The following is a 21520-nucleotide window of genomic DNA, read 5'->3' on the forward strand; positions in this document are numbered from 1 at the left end:
GCCAGGAATTGAACCAAGCAGTCTGATATGAGACGTGGGCCTCTCAAGTCACAACTTGACCATGGACACCAGAGACCTATCCCCAGACACATCTTGGGTTACAGGACTAGAAAGTTGGCCTTGAGTATATATCCATCAATGCCTTGTGTACAAGCTTTGCTGCTTTCCATGCAATGAAGTGCTTTTCTTCCCATGCTGTAGGCTGCTGGTTCTGTTCTGTGCTCAATGTAGTTTCATCACAGGAATGTTTTTCCTTCTTCCATCTAGCTACAGGATCCAGTTCCTAAAACATAAGGGACTTCCAGATTGGTTCTTCTTCCACTCAGAATTCCTGGAGCACCTGATGTGGCTCCCAGTTGGAATGTGGTACTATTCATTGCCACTGTGCTTCATCTTAGTATCACCATCCTGTCTGGTGCCCCCCAGCTACCTGAGGGGCAGGAGCAACGGCATATGTATCCTGAAGGCCTGGCACATTGATGGCTTGTTAGCAATAGTACTTGAGGGGAACAAAATAATGTCTTCAGGTATTGTGACTGCAAGATCATGTCTGGGACAAATCCCCTTCAATTGAAGTGGATTCAAACAATGTTAGAGAAACAGAAAGCTCGGAGTAAGGGTGGACTTCCTGATAATGATGGTTTAACACAGAGGACTTCCACCCCAACTCTGGCAGACCGTCTGAGAGCCCCTGCTCAGTCCCTAGAGAAGGTTAGATGCAGCAGGAAGGAGGAAGCCTGGCCCCAAGCCAAGGGCCACCCTCACCTCTGACATGTGCCATCTATGCCCTGGGCAAGATAAGGAAAGAGGGGAAGGGGCCGCAGACCTGAGACAGAACCTCAGTGGTTAGACGGAGCACCAGGGCAGAGGGGCCCTTATGTGGCACAGGTAGTTCAGGCCCCTAAGTCAGCTACCCTCTCATCCTAGCCCAGGTTGAAGGTGACTTTTCCTGAGTCAGGAAGGAGGAGAATGGCCTGGCTCCCAGAGAAGACCCCAGCTCTGCCCCATACTGCTATGTCTGGCGAGAGCGCACTCCAACTTCCGTCTGTTCTGAGCTCTTCCCTGTAGGCGTCTGGAGGGAACACACAGATGGGTTGAGCTGATGGGACTGGCTGAGCTAGGGGGAGGGAGGCTCATGTGTGGCTCCCATCTTGGGGGAGGTCCTGCACCGTTTAAGCCTCAGCCTTGTGAAAGGTACTGCTGAGCCTTGCTTGTTCCTGTTCCTCTCCTCTTGGCACCTGTGACCACCACCGATGCTCTCCCTCAGACCTCCCCGCCCTTTGCCAGGAGTCGCCATATGCCCCATCCTAGTTTGCCTTCATCTGTCTGGAGAGCTCTTCTTGCTCCCTCTTCTTCCTCTAGGTCACTGGGGCTTTGTTTTGTTTAATCCCAGAACAGGTAATACAGGCCACAGTTGGAAATTCCAAAGGCTAAAAAAGGGCAGACAATGAAAAGTTAAACCTCGCACCCCTGCTTTCAACCCTCCCTGTTCTTTCCAGGAGCAAGCAGAACTGTCAGGGGTTGAATGTGCTGAGTCACATTTGAGTATGGTTAAGCCCATGAGCTCTGTTCTGAGACGAATGCATGGCACACATCACATCAGATGGGATGCACCATTCACATGAACCAGAGACCCCATCTGTGGTCTGGGCCTTAGGGAGCCCAGCCCGATGGCACCCACTCCCTGGGAAGAATTGTTGGGCAAGGAAAATGCAGAGCGCCTGGCTACAGAGCTTGCAAGGTGCAAAAGCATTCAGCTGAGCAGGGTGTCCTGTGTGGCTGCCGAGGTCACACATCTGGAAAGCCACCCCATACCTGTCTTCTCTCCAGGCTCTCCCACCACCTCTGTCTGTAGACTGACTCTTTTTCTGGGTCTCCTGGCCCAACTTGGTCTGAATTTCAGACTCAGTTGTTCTAACAGCTCAAATTCTGCCCCTAAGGAGGAGTTCACTTCCCCCTCCCCTGCCCTGAATTCCAAATTACTCACCGTCCTGCAGCACCTCCCAATCCAAACCTGGCCACTCTTCTACCACATCACTATAATACTATCCCACCGCCCCTTCCCACAGCGCCCCCTTTAGGGTGGTCCTTAATGCCCTCTAGATTCTTGCTCCTGAACCCTAAACTCAGCTCTTGAGGCCTCACTTCTGCTACTTCAATCTCCACATCCTGCTCCCAACCTCCTCTTCCCAAAGGACCAACCAAATCATGTCACTTCCACACTCAGACCTGCAGTGACTCACTGCCTTCAGAGTTAGGCATACACTACTCTGCCTGGCAGGGAAGGTCCTTGGCAGTTAAGGGCTCCAACCCTTCTTTTCCACATTCGAACCTTCTCATCCTGTCCCTGAGGTTCCAGCCCAGCTGGAGAACCATCTGGTCCTGTAATGGGCCCTATGTGCTTCCCTGCATCCTAACATTTGAACTGTCTCTGGTCATGGACCCCAAGTTTGAAGCTTGCTTACTCCACAACAGCCATGCCCATGAGGTTCCTGCATCCCTCCTCCCATCCTGATGGGCAGGGGAGCCGTAAGTGTACGGTTGCAAAAAAAAAAAAAATCACCTCTGAGTGTCAAGCCAACTGGAGTGAAATTTCAGCTCTATTGCTTACTGGGCGACTCAGGTGTTAGCGTTTCTTCCATTATAAGTTAGGTAGCAACACCTTATATGGTCTTAAAAGGCTTAACAGATAAAGCATGTAAAGCCTAACGGCAGTGTCATCATTCATAGATAGCATCATCTCAGTGCTACCTGTGCTAGACTGCTCCCCATTCCACACATGGCTGCCTACCCCTTGCCCAGATGCAAGGCCTCAGGAGACAGCTCATTCCTCTTTCAAGTTCCAGGGTGGAGGCCCAGCCCTGTGGTGCTCAGGTAGCTGTACTGAATATCTAAGGGGGAGAGCTGCCAGCTCAGCTCCCTTTGTTCAAACCTATGGTTCAGGCAGCAGCAGGCGTGGGCGTCCCCAGAGGAGGCAGTGAGTTTCAGTGCTCACATAGGCTCCGCAGGTGACAGCCAGAGTTCTGGGCCCTGTCCAGGGAGCTGCAGGCAGACCTGTCCTGCCCCTGCTCCTGGACCATTCTGTAAATATCCTGCCTCCCTCACCCCACCCCAACACGAGCCAGCCGAAGTCCACCAGCACCCTGAGTAGCTCTGGGAGTTAACTGTGTGTACCCTGGCCTGCTACCTGCAGGTTGAGGTGGGATGAGGAGATGGGACCCTGACTCTGTGTGCTGTGTCCCAGGTCCCTGTTGCTGTCCAGGCTTGTTTTTTCATGGTCAAATGGACTAGGCAGGCAGGGTTATCTGGACCACCCCAGGGCTCTGTCAGTTCCAAATCCTCCCCAGGGTTTCTTACTCCTCTGGACCTGAGTTTTCTTGTTTGTAATAGCAAGTTTCCATCTACAGTTATCTCTTCCCTAGGGGCTCAGGGAATAAACTTAAACGTGAACAGTTGCAGTAGAAAAATTCTTTATTGAAAAGGGAAAAGGTGGCCCCTTGCTGAGGCCTCCTGAGCCTTGGCCAAAGGGGGTTAACCACCACTCAGCTCTTCACACTGGCATCAGAAGGCGGAAAATTTGTCCACACCTTACATTTAATAGCTTTAAAGGGGAAGTACCTTGGTGGCCTGGTAAACCACAGGTTCAAACCAAGAATAGCATTCCCAGGGTTCCCCTGCCTTTAAAAGCTTCTTAAGGGGCAAAGTGGACAAGTGCAGCAGAAAAGAGCTAGAGCGCTTTCAGAGGTCTCTGGAAGAGGGAAGTTTCTGAGTATTTACCTTTAAGCATCTCTTATAAAGGTGAGGCAGATTCACACAAAGTATAAAGGAAGTAAACTCCGGCAAGGAGTCTACAAAGCACTTTCCCAGGTCTGCTCTTTTTTTCCTTTTTTTTTTTTTTTTTCCTTTTTTTCAGAAGTGGCCAAAAGAACCATTAGGGAGCCACCTGGCGTCCTGACCCACAAGCCCATCCCACCCTCTGGCCACACACCCAGCTCACTCTCGCGGTGTGTGTGCCCGGCGTCCGAAGAACGCGCAGTGGTGGCGCCCACGGGCACACCCAGACATCCTGGGATTTTTTGGTTTCCTAGACGGCTTCCACCGAGGAAGCCGGACGGGGCGGGGCAAGGGGGTGCACGGAGGGCGCAGTAGCCATGGCAACTGCTGTGGCCATGGCGACCGTGGCTCAGAGCACAGAGAGGTCGTGACACGACCTGGAGCGCTGCTTGAAGAACTTGGCGTTGCGCGGCACCAGATTGGCGAGGAAGCGCTTGGCCTTCTTGGTGAGGCTCTCGCGGCGCGCGGACGGTGCGGGACCCTCGGGACTGCCAGACTCGGGCCGCTGACCCCCCGCGCGGCCCCGGCCCCGCCGCAGCCGGATCTGGCGCACGGCACCCTCGAAGAGTTCCTTAGTGTTGTGGTGCAGCGCGGCAGAAGTCTCGATGTGTTTGCAGCTCAGCGTCCCGGCCAGGTGGCGGCCCTCTGTGGGAAGGGAACAGCTTTGGCAGCTGCCCACTCGCTGTGCCCTTGTGCCCTGACTGGGGCGGGGCGTGCGATGGGGGCAGGGTGGGGATGGAGAAGAGATGGGGACCCCTGCATCCCACAACTGAGCCAGTAAGACCCGGATATTCCCTGATGTGGGCTGGGGTAGGTGTGCGGAGGTGGGGAGGGAACCTGAAGGAGAGGTGAGGGACAATGAGAAGAGTTCCTCAGGGCCTTGGGGGTCTGCTCTCAGCCCAAAACAGAGGAGTGTGTGCAGTGTGACAGGCCAGTGGGAAAAGGGGGCCCATGCCAGGGAGTTTGTTCCCTGAGGTGGCTAGTACGTGGTCTCTGTTCAGGACACACACCTTCCAGTGACACCTCCCGGGAGCGGGCCAGGTCGCTCTTGTTTCCCACGAGGATGACAGGCAGGTCGTGGTGGGGCCTGCCAGCCCGCAGCCGAAGCAGGGTCTCGGGGACTTTGGAGAAGCTTCTTCGGTCAGTGACGGAGAAGACGATGAGGAAGGCATCCCCGGTCTGGAGGCAGTGATCCCGCAGCCATGCTCCTGTGTCCCCCTGCTGATGGGCAAGAGGGTTGTGGACTGTTAGGGCTGGAGGCAGGAAGGATCCTGCTGGGAGCACCTCCTGAGAGGGGAGGGACTGAGCTGGGAGGGAGAAGACTCCTGCTTACAACAGCAGCAAGGCCATGTCCTGAGCGTGTCTGTAAAGGGGACCCAGGTCAGGAACTCCTGGATGGGACTCTGAACTGGGGCAGCCACCCCACCTGCTTGTGCTTCAGCTAATGCGTCATAACCAACTGCAGCTCCAGGGTCTGTAGTTGGGCCTCCCATTTCTACATGGGACTTGTATGTCCAGGGTTTCCAAAGTTCCCACTTTGTGTTTCAGTTCCTTACTACTTCAGGGTCTTGAGCTCTTGTCCCGTCACTTCAGAACCCTTCTAAGCTGAAGAATAGACAGGGATCAGGGTCAGGGTGAGAGACCCGGCTTGGGGCTGCCAGATCCCGACCCTGACTTTGACCTAGGTCCAAAGATCCTGGAAAGAGTGTAGGTGCTCCAGCCACGGGTTACACATGGGTTAGGGCCTTCGAGTTCTGGGATGACAAGAATGAAAGATTCTAGAGCAAGCAAAAAAAATCAGGTCCTACACTGCCACTAGCCTGTCACCAGACTTTATCCTTTCCCCACCTTCCCTGCCTTCATCACAGCCACATCTTGGTTCTCACCTGTCCCCAGATATCATACACAATCAGAGTCACTTCTTCCTTATCCACTGTGATGCGTCTCTCATAGGTCTCCTCTGTTGGGAAATAAGGGAAAGGAAGTCCATCAGGGATAGGGAATTCCCCAACACCAGGTTCTGTCTGCCAGTTGCTGCTTGTGCTATGAGGCACTTCCATCCCTGACCAGTATCTCATCATCCCACATCCCACCCTCAACTCCTGCATACCTGTGTTCTCCAGTTCATGAGCGCCATCCCCTTGAAGACCCCCAAATGTGCCTGCAAGGGTGCTCTTGCCCACACCGCTCTCCCCCACCAGCATGACCTTGAAGATGCCATCCTTTGGGGCAGAGGCCGCCTCCCCTGAGCCCAAGGAGTCCGAGGAGCCGGAGGAGGAGGCTTGGGGTGGCCAGTCCAACTCATCCACAGCTTGGGCCCGCCGCAACTGGTGCTTATATGGCACAGGCATACTGCCCCTTCGCCTGGGAACCACAGGGGCCGAGGGGGGCCCACCCCGGTCCGATCCTGCCAACAGCTTCTCTGGCTTCTTCAGCAAAGTGGCATCTGCTTCTGAGGGAGAGAGACAGGGCAGAGAAGAGGAAGCTATAAGTGGAGGAGGCTTGGTCATTGGCAGAGAGCTCTGGCCAGCTACACCTGTTCAATAGCGGTGACCCAGAAAAACAGAGAAGTCTGATTCTTGCACTAAACTACTATGGAAGCCTGAACTGACAAAGTCTCCTCAAAGCTGCCATGATGGCACCGCCAGTGTGGTCCCCATAACAAGGTCCATGCATGGTGGCAGGGCGGGGGCACCTGCGTGTGTAGGTTCACACACCCACTGACAGGCAGGCACGACCTTAGCCTCGCCAGAGGAGCTGAGTTAGGGAAGGTGGCCCTTCTTCCACCTAGAGGCCCTCTGCTTGCACTGCTTTCTGCTTTGGTGGTTGCCACATGGAGAAGGGATGGAGAGGGTGCGAAGCTGTAGCTGTGCCCTGCTTCTGGCAGCAGGCACTGGCAGAGATAAACTTTGTAGGGAGCCTGTTTTCCAGGAGTGGCTTTTACACCGGGAGTATGCACGAGGAGGGGCCCTCCAGCCGTGGGCCTAACCTGGAAGCCCCCCAGAGCAGAAGTGTAAGCAAGAGATTCTTCTGTGTCCCTGACTGTCCCTGTGAGTCAGTGGGAGAAAACATGGTGTTGGGGGAGAGGTAAAGAGAGGCAGAGTGACAATGCACGGGTCAGGGCAACCGGAGGAGGAGGAACAGACACAACAAAGGGAGAGGCTGGAAATAGCCCAGGATCAATACTTGGCCAGTAGCCAGGGCCTCCCTGGAGCCAGGAGAAACCCTTCCAACAGGTCCCAGGGCAGCCCCCTGCCCGGGATCCCCAGACATGCCAGCTGTCTCTGGCCTTCCCCTCCCTCTACCCTGCCTGTCCCAGCCCTTTGGAAAGGAGGTTGACCCCAGGAGCCAAGCCCTGGAGAGATAGGGGAGGGTACACTCACGCAGTCCTCTACCCCAGCCTAGCAACCCTAGCCCTCTGGGAGCTGGGGTCTTTCTCCACCTTCAGCATCCTGACTCGCCCTTTCCTCTTGCTGATTGAAACCCCCCACCCCCCAGCCTGCCGTGGCACTGAGCTTCAGCTCCCACCCGCCTGGCCGCGGCTGCAGCCTGTCCAGGTCAGCCCTCACCTGGCGCGGGTGTCTCCGGCGGGGAGGCCGTGGGGCTGCCGGAGGGACAGAGTGCTGTGGTTTCCGTGTCCATGCCGGTGTCGAGGTCCGTGTGCATCGGTGCCCGTGTGCGTGTGCAGCCTCGCGGCTCGCGCTCACTGCTTCACTCAGCAGCACTGTCAGCTTTTTGCTTTAAATGCCACCCCCCCACACACATACTTGCCCTCCCCCCATACACCTGGGGAAATTGTCCCGCCCCTTGATGAGGTCACACATGCTAATGAGCAATGATGTCAGTGGGATTCCCTCCTCTCCACCCTCCCTTATCCTCCGTCTTTTTCCTTTGTGTTGCTTCCTCCCACCCGCCCCTCTGCCCTGGGTAGCAGATATACTGCAGAGCCTGGGAGAGACTGGACAGCAGGACAGGACAAAATCAGAGGGGCAGAGGGCCAGGGTGCCGAGGGGTGGTGAGAAGCAAACTGAGGAAGCAGGAGGCTGACACCCAAGGGAGCCTGAACCTTGCTTGTGTCTTCTTCCAGCCCCCTAGCCCAGGGTCCAGCCCACAGCGATCCTTAGTGACAAGAAAGAGGCAGAAAGTGCAAGAGGCAGAAAGACTAAATGCTGGTCTGGAAGCCCAAGGGACCAAAAAGATGCAGGACAGAGGGCCAGCACCCCTGTCACCTTCTCACTACCCTGCCTCTTCTGAGCTAGGAGCGCTCAGGTGTCCATTTCCTAGCCTGGTTCGCAGGCACATGGGAGGCAGAAATCATGGGGGCCTCCTTTGCTGTCCCCTGCCTTCACCAGATGCTCCAAGCCAGGGTTCATCAGAGCAGGAGAAAAAGGAGACAAAGCTGTTTGCACAGCAGCCCAGGATGCGGCCTTTGCTAGGCCTTTTCATCCCAGTTAACCTTTCCCGGGGTGAGGTGGGAGAAAGTTCCCACTTCCAAGTCTTCTCCCAACATCCCAAAGCACCCAAGTACGCACCTGATTGCCTTCCCTTTCTCACCCTGTTTTGCCAGGTGTTGTGTTAAGCACTTCCGCACATTTTCTTCAATCTACCCTTGGGTTCAGAGCAGCAGGTATAGGACTGTGGCCCCAAAGCAATCCCGAAAGGGTAGGACCAGCCACCAGGTTTCTTTCCCAGGTCTCTGCAAGCCAAAGATTTTTTTTTTTCATGTCTACACTGCACTGCTACCTGTGGCTCAAATATTCTGGTGTCTGCCATTATTAGGAACAGTCTATATCACAGTCCTTACTGGACTTTTTCTAAAGGAAAGACCAATAGTAATCTTAAAAATTCTGGGCAGACCCTCCACTTACCTGGAAGTCAACCACAAGGCAACAGGGAAGCCAGGGGGAGCATTAGGCACCCCTTAGTGGCTGAAATGTACATGCGCTTGGCACCTTGGGAAGGTTTCTCCAGGCTGCTGTTATGGTTTACTGCTCATTACCAATTCTCACTGTCCATGTATCCATGTGTATTCCTTTACTAATACATCAGAAGAACATGGACAGAAGTGACACCCGATGTTAGAAGGAAGTTAACACAAAACAACAAGCAAAAAAAACTGACTAAAGCATTCATTCCTGAAGCATTTAAAAACTGGTCAGGGAGGTGCTGACACACAGGCACAGTAGGTAAACCCATTGTGATGCTGGCATCCCATATAAGCGCTGAATCATGTCCTGGCCTCTCCACTTTTGATCATGTGCCTGGGAAAGCAACAGAAGATGGCTCCACCCACCCACTGTGGGTGGGCCGCTGCTGCCCACCCACCAATATGGGAGACCCTGATGAAGTTCCTGTCTCCAGGCTTCAGCCAGGGCTAGTGCTGGTATTGCAACCATCTGGACAGTGAGTCAGTGGATGCAAGACCTTTCTATTTCTGTCTCTTCCTTTCTCTCTGTAACTTTAAAATTAAAGAAATCTTGGGCCTCGTGCGATGGCTCAGTAGCTAAATCCTCATCTTGAATGCACCAGCACCTTATATAGGCACAAACTCATGCCCCGGCTGCTCCACTTCGCTTCCAGTTCCCTGCCTGTGGCCTGGGAAAGCAGTGGAGGATGGCACAAAGCTTTGGGAGCCTGTGCCCAGGTGGGGGACCCAGAAGGATTTCCTGGCTTTGCTCAGCTCAGCTCCAGCCGTTGCGGTCACTTTGGGAGTAAACAGAGTATGGAAGATCTTTCTCTATGTCTCTCTGCTGTTTCACTCTCCAAATGGCCACAATAGCTATAGCTGAGCCCATCTGTAGCCAGGAACCTCTTCTGGGTCTCCCAAGTGGGGGCTGGGTCCCAAGGAACTGGGCCATCCTCCACTGCTTTCCAGGGCCACAAGCAGGGAGTTGAATGGGAAGTGGAGCAGCCAGAAATAGAATCAGAGTCCATATGGGATGCTGGCACCAAAGGCAGAACTTAGCTGACCTTAATATGGCACCTGAATCCAGGTTAGATGCTCTCATCCTGTGTTAGGGTGCTGGATTTAACATCTAGTTCTGCAGCTCTGCTCCCACTAGCAGCTTCCTGCAGACCCCGAGACAGCTCTGGGACAGCTCAGGTGGTTTGGTTCCTGCCACCCATTTGGGAGACCTTGGTTGAGTTTTCCAGCTCTTGGTTTCAACCTAGCCTAGTCCTGGCCATTGTGGGTATTTGGTGGAGTGAGCAATGGAGGTCTACTTGTCTGTCACTGTGACTCTTAAAAACAAACAAAAAACACCAAACTTTCTAATGGTGTGACGTCATTCAGCATGAGGGCAAAAGCTCCCCACTCGCACGCCACCTGTTATAACTGCTGAAGATACTAACGCAGAGAAACCACTGGTTTCTATAAATGCTCCACTAGTCAGAAAATTTTATATTACACATATGCTGAAGACTAATATAAATTCAGAAACATTTCCTTTCACAGTGAGTTTTTAAAGCATTTCAAATTATAAAGGAATGAACTTCCTGTGTTGGGAAAACTTACTAGATGTGTGGATTCATTTGCATAAAACCTGCTAGGAATGAGGCAGGGCTGTAGATCCAGCTACAATTTAAAGATTTATTTATTCTTTTTTTTTCTTTAATATTAACTGGAAAGGCAAATTTACAGACAGAAGGAGACAGAGACAAAGATCTTCCATCCACTAGTTCACTTCCCAAATGACTGGAGCTAACAATGGCTGGAGCTGAGCTGATCTGAAGCCAGGAATCAGGAGCTTCTTCCAGATCCCCCACATGGGTGTGCAAGGTTCCAAAGTTTTGCACCGTCCTCCATTGCTTTCCCAAGATACAAGCAAGGGGGCTGGATGGGAGTGGAACCACTGGGACACAAACTGGTGCCTATACAGTATCATAGCTCTTGGAGATAGAGGATTAGCCAATTGAGCTATTGTACTGGGCCCTTATTCATTTAAAGGCAGGGTTACAGAGAGGGAGAGATCAAGGGAATGAGATCTTTCATTCACTGGTTTACTTCCCAGATGGTTGCAATAATTAGGCCTAGGCCAGGCCAAAGCCAGGAGCTTCTTCTGGGTTCCCTGCTTTGGTGCAGGGGCCCAGGGATTTGGGCTATTTTCTGCTGCTCTTCTCAGGCCATCATCAACAGGGAGCTGGATCAGAAGCAGAGCAGCTAGGACATAAACCACTGCCTACCATCCAAGCCACATGCCCTACGCTCCCCACCAGCCCTAACCAGAATTATTTTTTAAAGATTTATTTTATTTTTATTACAAAGTCGGATATAAAGAGAGGAGGAGAGATAGAGAGGAAGTGGAGCTGCTGGGATTAGAACCGGCAACCATATGGGATCCCGGCACATTCAAGGCCACGCTGCCAGGCCCCAGAATTATTTTTTTAAAGCTTTTTATTGGAAAGACAAATTAACAGAGAGAAGGAGAAACAGATCTTCTGCACCTTAGTTCACTCCCGAAGTGACAGCAATGGCCAGAGCTGAATTGAGCTGATCTGAAGGCAGGAGCCAGGATCTGCTTCTAGGTCTCCAATGTGGGTACAGGGTTCCAAAGCTTTTGGGCCATCCTCAACTGCTTTTCCAGGCCACAAGCAGGGAGCTGGATTGGAGGCAGAGCAGCCAGGATACAAACAAACACCCATATGGGATTCCAGCACTTGCAAGGTCAAGATTTAGACACTGAGCCATTCTGCCCTCCTCTTTCCTCTCCCCACTCCTGGCCCCATCCAGAATTCTTTACTATAACTTCTGCCCTCAACCCACCGCAGGCAATAGGAATAGGCACAGTTTAACTGTGGAGAAGCCCCTCCTCCCAGCTAGAAGAGGCTACCATGAAGGTCTACCATGAAGCACCGTGGAGACCAAGCCAGTCTGTAGCTTCCCCATTGCCTCTGGGACCCTGGGAATGGACACTGCACAAGTGACTGTGGTACAAGCTGTGTTGTGGGCACCGATAGCTCATGATAAAGGGCCTAGCACCCAGCAGGTGCATTATTCCAGCAGACCTGGTGTGTCCATAGCCTCGGGCAGTGTGGCTGGGCTGCCTCGCCCTACCCAGTAGAGCATCTCAACCCTCTCTGCCAAAAGTCCCACCCACACCCTGAGCCCAGGCACCTTGGACAGTGATGTCTAAACAGGATCCTAAGTTGCTTCATTTATTTTCCCTTGATACCCGTGTCCAGTGCCCAGGTGAAGGACAGAATCCCTCTTTTAGTTTCCCCTACACAAGGTCAAGTCCTTTCTTTCCTCCTGTCAGCCAGGAGCATCACTATGACTAGAAAAAGTAACATTAATACTTGGTTACTAAGCCAGAGCAATATGGAGTGAGCAATGGGTGCTGGATGTGTGTGGATGCTGACATGGTGAACCTGCCAGAACCCACCCAGCAGAGAAGAGGGGCAGGTCAGGCAGGTGCCTGAGTGGCCTCTTGCTGGGCAACTGTCCAGGCTTGCTCCCAAGGCATCATTCACACCCCAGCCCTGTGGCCTTGCCCACTTGGGACCCAGGCCTGGGTCATTTCTCATGTTTGTCATGGGTATTCCCTCCCCTATCACCTGCCCTGGCCACTACTTGTGTTCCTACTTCCTTTGTTCAGGTGTTCCAGCCTACACCCTAGCCTGGACGTGTCCCTAGGGGACTTGTCCTGTGGACTCTCACCCCGCCTGGCACGCACACGTCTCTTACCTGTGCTCACAACTTCCCCAGAATCCAGTTTGGACCTTGGTCCAGGAAGAACTCTTAGGTTTGACCAGGGTGTTGCCAGCACCTTCCACCCCTACACGTTCTTGACTCTTCTCCAGCTCCCCCTCTGCCTGCTCTGGGGGCTGCCCAGCACAGCAGACCTCCCAGTACCTGGACAGGGTGGCAGGCGGCAGGTAGGGGAGAAGGCTCCTGTGTCTCCCCAGGGACAGTCTGCTTCCAAAGTCTGCTCAGTCAGTACTCCAGTGACAGGCATGCCGCTGGCTGGGTGCTCATCCCTGGTGGCAATCACTATAGAGCTGACCGTGGTGGTGCTCTTCAAGCAGAGTGGGTGGCTGGAGGTGGAGACAGTGATCCTTATGGTTCCCAGAATGCTCTTAACCTCCTGAGTGGTACAAAACTCAAGGGTGGGGTGGTTGTCAGAGGAACAGCAAGAGGACAGGAGGAGAAGGACCAAGCAGACAAGGTTAATGTCAGCTGAGATGAGCTAGAGAGGCAAAGCCGACTGGCCAGATTTCAGCACTTACGATTCCTTTATTTTCAACCTTGACGTCCTGGGTAGTGCCCTAGCTATGGGATAAAAGCATTGGTTGTATTCTTGTTTATGTGTGTGTGTGTGAGAGAGAGTGATGCCCTGGAGAAAGGATGGCAAAACCTCAGGCCCTGCTCAGACCATCCCAGTGAGGTCTGGAGGGTCTCCAGCTAATTGGCATTCTGGAGTTTAAGGCCACTTTTGGGTAGTGGTGTTGGCACGATTGGAATGCCCAAGGCTGTGGTCCTTTCCCAATTTTGCTTTTAAACAACAGCCAGCTTGTTGGAGGGGAATGGGAAGAGGGTAGTGGTGCAGGGCTGTGGTCTTGGGTCATGTGCGCAGGGAGCTCTGACCCCTTCACCCTGACTGAGGGGTGTCTAAATGTCACAGCAGCCACACAGCACCAATGGCAGGCCCCCAGTTCCCACACACCATGGACATGGCAGGAACTGGTGGAGAGGAAGTTGAGCTAGCCCCTAAAGGGTTGTGCCAGGGGGACTAGAGTCCCCAGGGAAGCCTGGGTTTCCTCAGGCAAGCAGTGGCTCATCCTCTGCCTCTACTACCCAGACCCCTGGCTCAGCCAGCGGCACCAGAAGCACATCATCTTCATCCTCTGGGGCCAGGACTGCCGCGTGGGACCCGGGTGGGGGCCATGTGGGGCCGGGAGGCCGCAGGCCAGGCAGGAAGCGGCCTCGCAGGGCCTGTACTACTCCGGACAGTAATGCTGGCTCCAGGGGTCCGGAGGGTACGGGTTCTGGGGCTTCAGCCATGGGCCGCGGGGCTGGGGAGGTGCTGGCAGATGGCAGCGGGGCCTTGACAGGCAGTGGAGGTGCCTGCTCCCCATCCTGTCCACCCACTGCTCCGCCTTCCCGGGCTGCACCTGCAGTGCTCTCCAGGGACTCAGGGGTCGCAGTGGAAGATGCTCCTTGGGTCCTGGTCTCAGCGGCTCGATTTGGGGCTGTGGTTCGAGGAAGCAGGCCCCAGCGGCGGAGGCGGCGCACCAGGCGGCGCACGGAGCGGCCCCGCTGGCGGCGGCGGGCTCCGGAGGCACCCCCCGGCGTCATATCCTGGCGCAAGATCTGCAGCAGAGAGCGTAGGTTGCCCAGCACGGAGTTCTGTGAGGAGAGGATGTGGAGGTCAGGGTCAGAGGCAGGAGGCTGGGTGATGGAAGGCAGGGGTGGGGCCGCAGTGCCAGGTGGGAAGGGGGAAGTTCTAGGGTCAGGGGGCATGACTTGACTTACGTCATTGGGGTTCTCTGTAGGGAAGTCTTCCACGGGCGGTATGGCACCCTGAGCGATGAGCTGCCCATAGGAAGGGGGCGCCTGCTGTTGCACGATCTCAGCCTCCATCCGGGAAAGTGGGGCAAAGATGCTGGAAGCAACCACAGTCTGTGGGTCCCCACTGGCTCCCAGCAGGGCAGCTTGTCCTGGGCCCCACCAGGCCTCTGCCCTCCAAACTCAGTACCCCCCAGCCTGCACCAGCACCCTGTTCTTCCCAGGAGTCCCTCTCAGCTCCCTATACTGCTCACAGTTGACCCAACCAACAGGTGGGCTCTTCCCTGGCACACTCAGGCCCTGTGTTGCCCTTCTGTCCCCACTCCTCTCCAGCCAGCCCTGCTCCCACCAACCTGTACTCCTGGGTGCGGATGGCGTAGAGCTTGCAGGTGCAGCCCAGGGCGATGACCAGCAGTAGCCCACACACGAGGCTGCCAATGATGGCAGCCGTGATGACCTTGCGGGGCAGGGCGTAGGAGCAGTCCCACTCGTCACTGCCATCTGCACAGTCCGGCTGCCCATCACACACCCACGTCTCGTACACACACTTTTCATCCCGGCACCGGAAGTTGCCAGGTTGGCAGTGCCGACAGCGTCTCTCGTCTGCCCCATCGGCGCAGAAGGTCTGGTAGTTACACCGGTCGGCGGGCAGGTAGCAGGCTGTGGCACCAGGGGTGCTGGCAGCACCGCAGGGGTAATGACCAGGGGGGCAGCCTGGGCAGTTCTCTTCATCCGTGCCATCAGCACAGTCCCACGAGCCGTCGCAGCGTTGCGCCTCACTGTAGCAGCGCTCTCCCAGGCCTTCAGAGGCCCACAGGCCAGAGCCTAGACCGCAGGGCCGGTCCCAAGGTAAACAGTAGCCTCGCACATGGTAGGTGGCATTGAAGCCCCGACCTCCGCTCCAAGCAACCGTGTGGTAGGCCACAACTGCTTGGCCAGACAGGGTTTCCACAGTGACGGCCTTGCCGTTGCTGAAGTGTGTGAGACTGCGCAGCAGCCGGGGTGGCTCGGGGGGCCCTGCACCGTCATAGACATGCACTGAGTCTCCATAGCCCAAGTCTAGTGCCGTGAAACGCACTGCCAGCCGCCGGCCATCATGGGGGTCCAACAGCCAGAGGCAGGACTGTGGGTGGGAAATGGAGGCCGGGTGGGAGTATCCAGGGGAGTTGAAGACCCCATAGAAGTCCTCCAAGGTGAGATTGCAGGGCAGGGCAGGGGCTGGGGTCAGGCCAGGGTAAGGGTCTGAGCTGCAACCAGCCTCATCGGAGCCATCGCCACATGCGTCGATCCCATCACAGCGCTGGACAGCAGGCACACAGCGGTGGTTCAGGCATTGGAACTCCTCCGGCAGGCACATCAGCCAATCTGCACAAGCACCACGGAGAGGGGCTGTGAGGCATGCAATCCTTGAGCTCTTCTTCCACCCCCAGTCATCCACTTGGGGGCTTCCACTGCCTGTCGGAAGCCCCGGGTTGGCATACCTTGGCTGTAGGTGAGCAGGAAGCCCTGGCCCATGGGGGCTCTGGCCCCAGCGTAGCTATAAGTGATGGTGACATTGCCGCCCGGCAGCTGCAGGGGGCTGGCAGGAGCCTCGCACAGGGAGATCCGTGGCTGCAGAGGGGAGTGCAGCACTAAGCGCTCTGAGCCACAGGCCAGGTGCAACTTCTGGAATCTACAGGGGTGTTGAGGAAACGAGAGAGGGGAACGGGGCAGGAGAGTAGATGTTCTTGGCTGCGGCTGCTCCTGACTGCTGGGCTCCTCCAGCTCCCAGCAGCAACAAGCACCTGCTTTTCTAAGCAGCTGAATGGATACCCAGTTAACCAACCCAAGGAGCTCATGCAGGAGGCCTTGAGCACCCAGCATTCTGGCCCTAGACTGCCCTCTCTCCTTACCCCCTCCTTCCTGGCAGGTGAACTCTGTGAGGCAAATCGCCAGGTGCTGCACGAAGAGTCTCCCTTCCACCCCCCACCCCTGCCAAGCCCCGTGTCGGCAAGGATGGGCAATTCCACGGAGAAGCGGAGGCCTGAGGACCTCTCGGAGAGGCCAAGGAGCGGTGAGGCTGTGCGGGAGCAGAGGGGCTCTGCGGGTCTCTCACCTGACCGTGACCGTCTGCTCCTCACTGCCGGGGATGAGCCAGGTGCAGTTGGCAGGGGAGTTGCGGCTGTCCCGACTCAGGGGTCTCTGCAAGGTGCCCTGCACTTCCGAGAGCAGGACAGGGGAATCCTCACATGCTGGAGAGACAGCAAGGTAGGGACGGGGGTAGCAAGGCCCTCAGATTCCCTCTCTCCTCCCTACCTGCCCTGGGCTCCAGGTCTACCTGAGCCCCGCCCCGCACCCTAGTTCCAGCCCTCTGAAGTATCAACACCATCACACCACCTCAGGGTCAGCGGGAGTGGAGGTACGGCCTTTACCCCAGGGTAAAGACTGCATTCTTGTTAGGCAAGTCAAGCAGGGCTCTTCCAGAAAGAGCCTAAAAAATGGTCCATGAAACTACTCCCCTTGTAAAAGCGGATGGAAACTAAGACTCTTGACACTCCCCTGGGACTCAGGGAAGACAGTCTCCTGGGTGTCCTCCTCTTTATTACCAAAATTACCAAGCCCCCACCGGCTTCCCTCACTCACCGCGATTTGGGAAACGGATCCCGTCTAGGTGAGCCAGAGCGCCCCCTAGAGGAGGAGTGAGAAAGGAGAACAAGTCAACCCTCAGGAGTTTGCTTCACCTGCACAACCTAGGGAGGAAACGGGAGGCCTTCCTTCGGGGACTTCCGGGGAGTTTGTAGGAAGGCGCAGGAGCGCAGAAAACAAGGGCGCAGGAGGATCCGGCTGCGGGACCTGTCGGGGGTGGTCGGGTCCCTGGAGAGCAGGAGGGCTGGACGGGACGGCAAGGGGGGCAGCGGCAGGCCCGCAGGGTACGCAGGAGGTGGGCCTCGAGAGAGTTAGAGCGTCCGGGCCCGGTGACAGCCCTGGGGCCGGCTAGCCTCTGCTGGGTCCTTACCCGGGAGGAGGAGGAGGAAGAGGAAGGTGGCCGGCAGCATCGTGGAGCGTCCGGAGGTGCAGGAAGAGTCCCGGAGTTTTTGTTGCCTACCCAGTTGGGAGGAAGCGGCGGCGGCGCTCCGGGTACCCAGACCTCTCGGTGCTACCTCTCGGAGGGGGCGGCATGGCCCAAGCTCGACCGACGACGTTCTGGGTGCCAGGGCTGGGGTCGGGGAGACGGCGGCCGCAGCGGCGACCCGGGAGCAGGGGCGGTGCCTCTCGCCAACTTCTGAGTTGTTTGCTCCGACGTCGCCGTGCGTTCTCTCCCGGAGCCCGAAGACCCCAGCACTCGGTCCGGAGCCCGTGCGTCGGGACACGGTCTTAGCCGACCCGCAGGCCGCGAGCGCCCCTGTCCAGGCCCGGCCGCCACCTGCCGGGGCTGGAAACCACTTCCTCTTCGGGCCAAACTTTGGCGACTGTCAGCTCCCAGGCCCTGCCCGGGTGTCGCTCAACTTCTCCGGCGCCTCCAGCCCGCGGAAGACTGCTTGGGAGACGCGGGGAGAGGGCAGACGCGGCTCGGCCCGGCGTCCCGGCCCTGGCCACGGCCCAGGCTGTACCCCCGCCTGCCCTGGGGTTGGAGGAGCCGGGCGCAGGGAGGAGGGGGTGAGGGTGACGAGCCTGGTTCCACCCCTGCCAATCACCGCGAGCGCCCCGCCCACCTACGCGCCTTAACCCCTTTCCGGCTCTGCCCGGTCTTGTCAGACTGGCCCTTGACCGGCAAGCCTGGGCCTCCACTTTTTATTTATTTATTATTTATTTTGCCTGCGAGGTTGTAGAGTGCCTTGGGCGTAGCGCGTTGTCGAGGGACATCTTTGTGTGCCTTAACTGTCGTGCTATTTCTTAAGCTCTCAGTACTTTGCGCGGCCTGGGATCAGAGATCGAGAGCACCACTTTTTGTTGTTGTTTGTTTTCATCCTGAGCCTTTATTAAAGCAATTACCACGGAATCTCGCAACGATTTGTTTATTTACTATTCCCGCCCCGCCCCAGCTCTGGAAACTGAAGCTTCCTGGAGGCTGGGCTCTGCGCTGTTTCCCTGGCGCCCCCTGGGGAGACGCAGCCAGAACCCTGTAAGTGGCAACTAAGCTAATAAACAAGGCTGTGCGGCTTGCTGGCTCTGTGTGACCTTGAGCAAAGGCACACTTAGCCTTTGGAGGCTTCCCAGTGACCAAGTAAGACTTGACAATGGCGCAGCCCCCTCCGAAGGCTGGTGAGGACTTGAAGGAGGTGATGCAGCGCCTGGCCTGCCGTGTGGCAGGTGCACCATGACCACTGTTGTTACCAGTGAAGGGAGCCGGTTCTAATTTGTGCTGGCTCGGGGTCACCCTTTTCCTGTGGCCACTGATAAATAATGTTAATAAACGAGAACAACCAACTGCGAATGGTTCCTGAGCTTTCTTCACGCGTTGGGGTAAGCACTCAATGAAATCGTTATGGAGAGGCTTACTAGTAGTCCTGGCAACATGCCTGTAAGGCAGTGACTATTGCTACCCCTCACTTTACAGACAAAGAAATGCAGGCGCTGAAAAGTGTTTCTCCCAAGATGTGGTACAGGTTGAGCATCTTTCATCTGAAAGTCCTGGATCCACAATGCAGCAAAACCTGAAAAAAAATTTTTTTTTGAAACATTTGTTTAGAACCTGGCTTGATGGCTCAGTGGCCAAATCCTCACCTTGCAATTGCCAGAATCCCATAAGGATACCAGTTCTGTCCCAGCTGCTCCACTTCCCATCCAGCTCCCTGCTTGTGGCCTGGGAAAGCAGTCAAGGGTGGCCTAAAGCCTTGGGACCTGTAATCACATGGGAGACCCAGAGGAAGCTCCTGATACCTGGCTTCTGGTCAGCTCAGCTGCCGTCTTTGGGAGTTGACCAGCAGATAGATCTTTCTGTCCTCTGTAAATCTGATCTGCCTTTCCAATAATAAAATATTTATTTAATTTTTATTGGAAAAGCAGATTACAGAGAGGAGAGACAGAAAGATCTTCCGTCCATTGGTTCACTTCCTAAGTGACCACAAGAGCCAGAACTAAGCTGAGCTGAAGCTAGGAGTCAAGAACTTCTTCCAGGTCTTTCACGCGGGTGCAAGGTTCCAAGGCTTTGGGCCATCCCCCACTGCTTTCCAGGGCACAACCAGGGAGCTGGATGGGAAGTGGAGCAGCTAGGGCACAAACATGGGATCCTGGCATATGCAAGGTGAGGATTTAGCCACTGGGCCACTGGGTTTGGTCCCAAAATAAAACAGATCATTTTTTTAAAGATTTATTTTATTTTTATTGGAAAAGCAGATACGTGGAGAGGAGGAGAGACAGAGAGGAAGATCTTCCATCCCATGATTCACTCCCCAAGCGGCTGCAGCGGCTGGAGCTGAGCCAATCCAAAGCCAGGAGCCAGGAACTTCCCACGAGGTCTCCCACGAGGGTGCAGGGTCCCAAGGCCTTGGGCTGTCCTCGACTGCTTTCCCAGGCCACAAGCAGGAGCTGGAAGGGAAGCAGGGATGCCAGGATTAGAACCAGTGCCCATATGGGATCCTGGTGCATTCAAGGCAAGGACTTTAACGACTATCGCGCCTGGCCCAAACAGATCATTTTTTAAAGAAATATTTATGTATTTATTTATTTTAACTTGAAAGGCAGACTTACAGAGAAAGAAAGAGTATCTTCAATCTGCTGATTCACTCCCCAAGTGGCTGCAACAGCTGGAGCTGAGCTGATCTGAAACCAGGAGCCCGGAGCCTTTTTCTGGGTCTCTCACATGGGTCCAATGACCCAAGGACTTGAGCCATCCTGGCTTGTTTTTCCAGGTCATAAACAGGGAACTGGATCAGAAGTAGAGCAGCCCCTACGAGATCCCGTGCCACAAGCAGAGAATTAGCTTGTTACACCAACATGCTGCCTCCTTGAAATTAGTTCAAGGGTCATTGGTGATGCCATAAGTGGAAATCCCACACCATGAAATTTTACTTCACTACACACACACAGTGATTTAAAAATACTGCATGGAATTCCTTTCATGCTATACATAATTACATAAATTTTGTGTTTAGACTTGGGTTTCACTTCTAAGGTATCATTATATATATCCCCCCCCCAAAAAAAAAACAACCAAGCAAGCAAACGAATATGAGAAATGAAGCATGTCCGGTCCCAAGCATTTTTTGGGTCGCAAATAGCAGGGCTGGAGTCTGAACGGGGGCTCTCTGACTCTGACTGAACAGACATTGCAACCTTGTTCTTTCTCCTCTACAGATGGTGCAAGACAGTTTTCTGTTAACTTGGTCTTAGGGACCTCAGCAAGATATAAAGCCATAGAGTTGGCCATAAAAAGGCCCATCTTCCTTGGTGCCGTGCCTTAAATCTCTCTGTATTTCTCACTATAGCCTTTAGGATTAATGATGGGAGGGTCTGGTGCGATAGCGTAGCGGTTAAGATCTTTGCCTTGAATGCGCCAGGATCCAAATGAGCGGCAGTTCTAATCCCGGCAGCCCCACTTCCCATCCAGCTCCCTGTTTGTGGCCTGGGTAAGCAGTCAAGGGCGGCCCAAAGCCTTGGGACCCTGCACCCACATGGGAGACCTGGAGAAGAGGTTCTGTGCTTGATCAGCTCAGCTCCAGCCGTTTTGCTCACTTGGGGAGTGAATCATCAGATGCAAGATCTTCCTCTCTGTCTCTTCTCATCTCTGTATATCTGATTTTGTAATAAAGTAAATAAATATATATTTTTCAAAAGCATGGATTCAATAATCCTTTTCTTTTTTTGTAACAAGGGGCTGAGACAGGTGACTTTTTCAGTATTTCTTTTTTTTTTTTTAAGATTTATTTGTTTTTATTGCAAAGTCAGATATACAGAGAGGAAGATCTTCCATCTGATGATTCACTCCCCAAGTGACTGCAACAGCTAGATCTGAGCTGATCTGAAGCCAGGAGCCTCCTTCGGGTCTCCCATGTGGGTGCAGGGGCCCAAGCCTTGGGCTGTCTTAAACTGCCTTCCCAGGCCACAAACAGGGAGCTGGATAAGAAGCAAGGTTGCCAAGATTAGAACCGGCACCCATATAGGATCCTGGCACATTCTAGGTGAGGATTTTAGCTGCTAGGCTCTTGCGCCAGGCCCTTCTATCTTTAAATATATATATATTTGAAAGGTAGAATGACAGAG

General features: G+C 54.7%; 2 protein-coding genes across 2 annotated transcripts; both read right to left on the minus strand.

Annotated features, from left to right (window-relative positions):
- Positions 1–3989: 3989 nt before the first annotated feature.
- Positions 3990–7500, minus strand: REM2 (RRAD and GEM like GTPase 2). The gene is made up of 5 exons (XM_040969296.1): positions 7404–7500; positions 5945–6286; positions 5721–5794; positions 4845–5052; positions 3990–4479 (listed from the first exon to the last, which is right to left on the minus strand). The coding sequence occupies exons 1-5, from the start codon at positions 7498–7500 to the stop codon at positions 4184–4186; spliced, it is 1017 nt and encodes a 338-aa protein (XP_040825230.1). The 3' UTR covers positions 3990–4183.
- A 5546-nt stretch (positions 7501–13046) lies between these two features.
- LRP10 (LDL receptor related protein 10) lies at positions 13047–17937 on the minus strand. Its single transcript, XM_040968908.1, has 7 exons — positions 17334–17937; positions 16961–17005; positions 16434–16569; positions 15820–16010; positions 14692–15703; positions 14306–14435; positions 13047–14179 (listed from the first exon to the last, which is right to left on the minus strand). Exons 1-7 carry the CDS (start codon positions 17371–17373, stop codon positions 13592–13594), a joined length of 2142 nt encoding a protein of 713 aa, XP_040824842.1. The 5' UTR covers positions 17374–17937; the 3' UTR covers positions 13047–13591.
- Positions 17938–21520: the final 3583 nt, after the last annotated feature.

The sequence above is a fragment of the Ochotona curzoniae genome, unplaced genomic scaffold (genome assembly GCF_017591425.1).
Source record: "Ochotona curzoniae isolate NIBS_2020 unplaced genomic scaffold, NIBS_Ocur_1.0 scaffold_4701, whole genome shotgun sequence".
Lineage (NCBI taxonomy): Eukaryota > Metazoa > Chordata > Mammalia > Lagomorpha > Ochotonidae > Ochotona > Ochotona curzoniae.

Bases quoted from the DNA above. Each gene is read 5' to 3' on its own strand.
- REM2 (XM_040969296.1), bottom strand. From the start codon at position 7,500: ATGCACACGGACCTCGACACCGGCATGGACACGGAAACCACAGCACTC. The intron at 5,053-5,720 runs GTGAGAACCAAG...GCCCATCAGCAG, and splicing joins TGTATGATATCTGGGGACAG to GGGGACACAGGAGCATGGCT. The intron at 4,480-4,844 runs GTGTGTGTCCTG...CCCTTCCCACAG, and splicing joins CCGGGAGGTGTCACTGGAAG to AGGGCCGCCACCTGGCCGGG.
- LRP10 (XM_040968908.1), bottom strand. From the start codon at position 17,373: ATGCTGCCGGCCACCTTCCTCTTCCTCCTCCTCCTCCCGG. The intron at 17,006-17,333 runs GTAAGGACCCAG...CTCCTCCTCTAG, and splicing joins CTTCCTCCTCCTCCTCCCGG to GGGGCGCTCTGGCTCACCTA. The intron at 16,011-16,433 runs GTGAGAGACCCG...ACACCCCTGTAG, and splicing joins GAGCAGACGGTCACGGTCAG to ATTCCAGAAGTTGCACCTGG.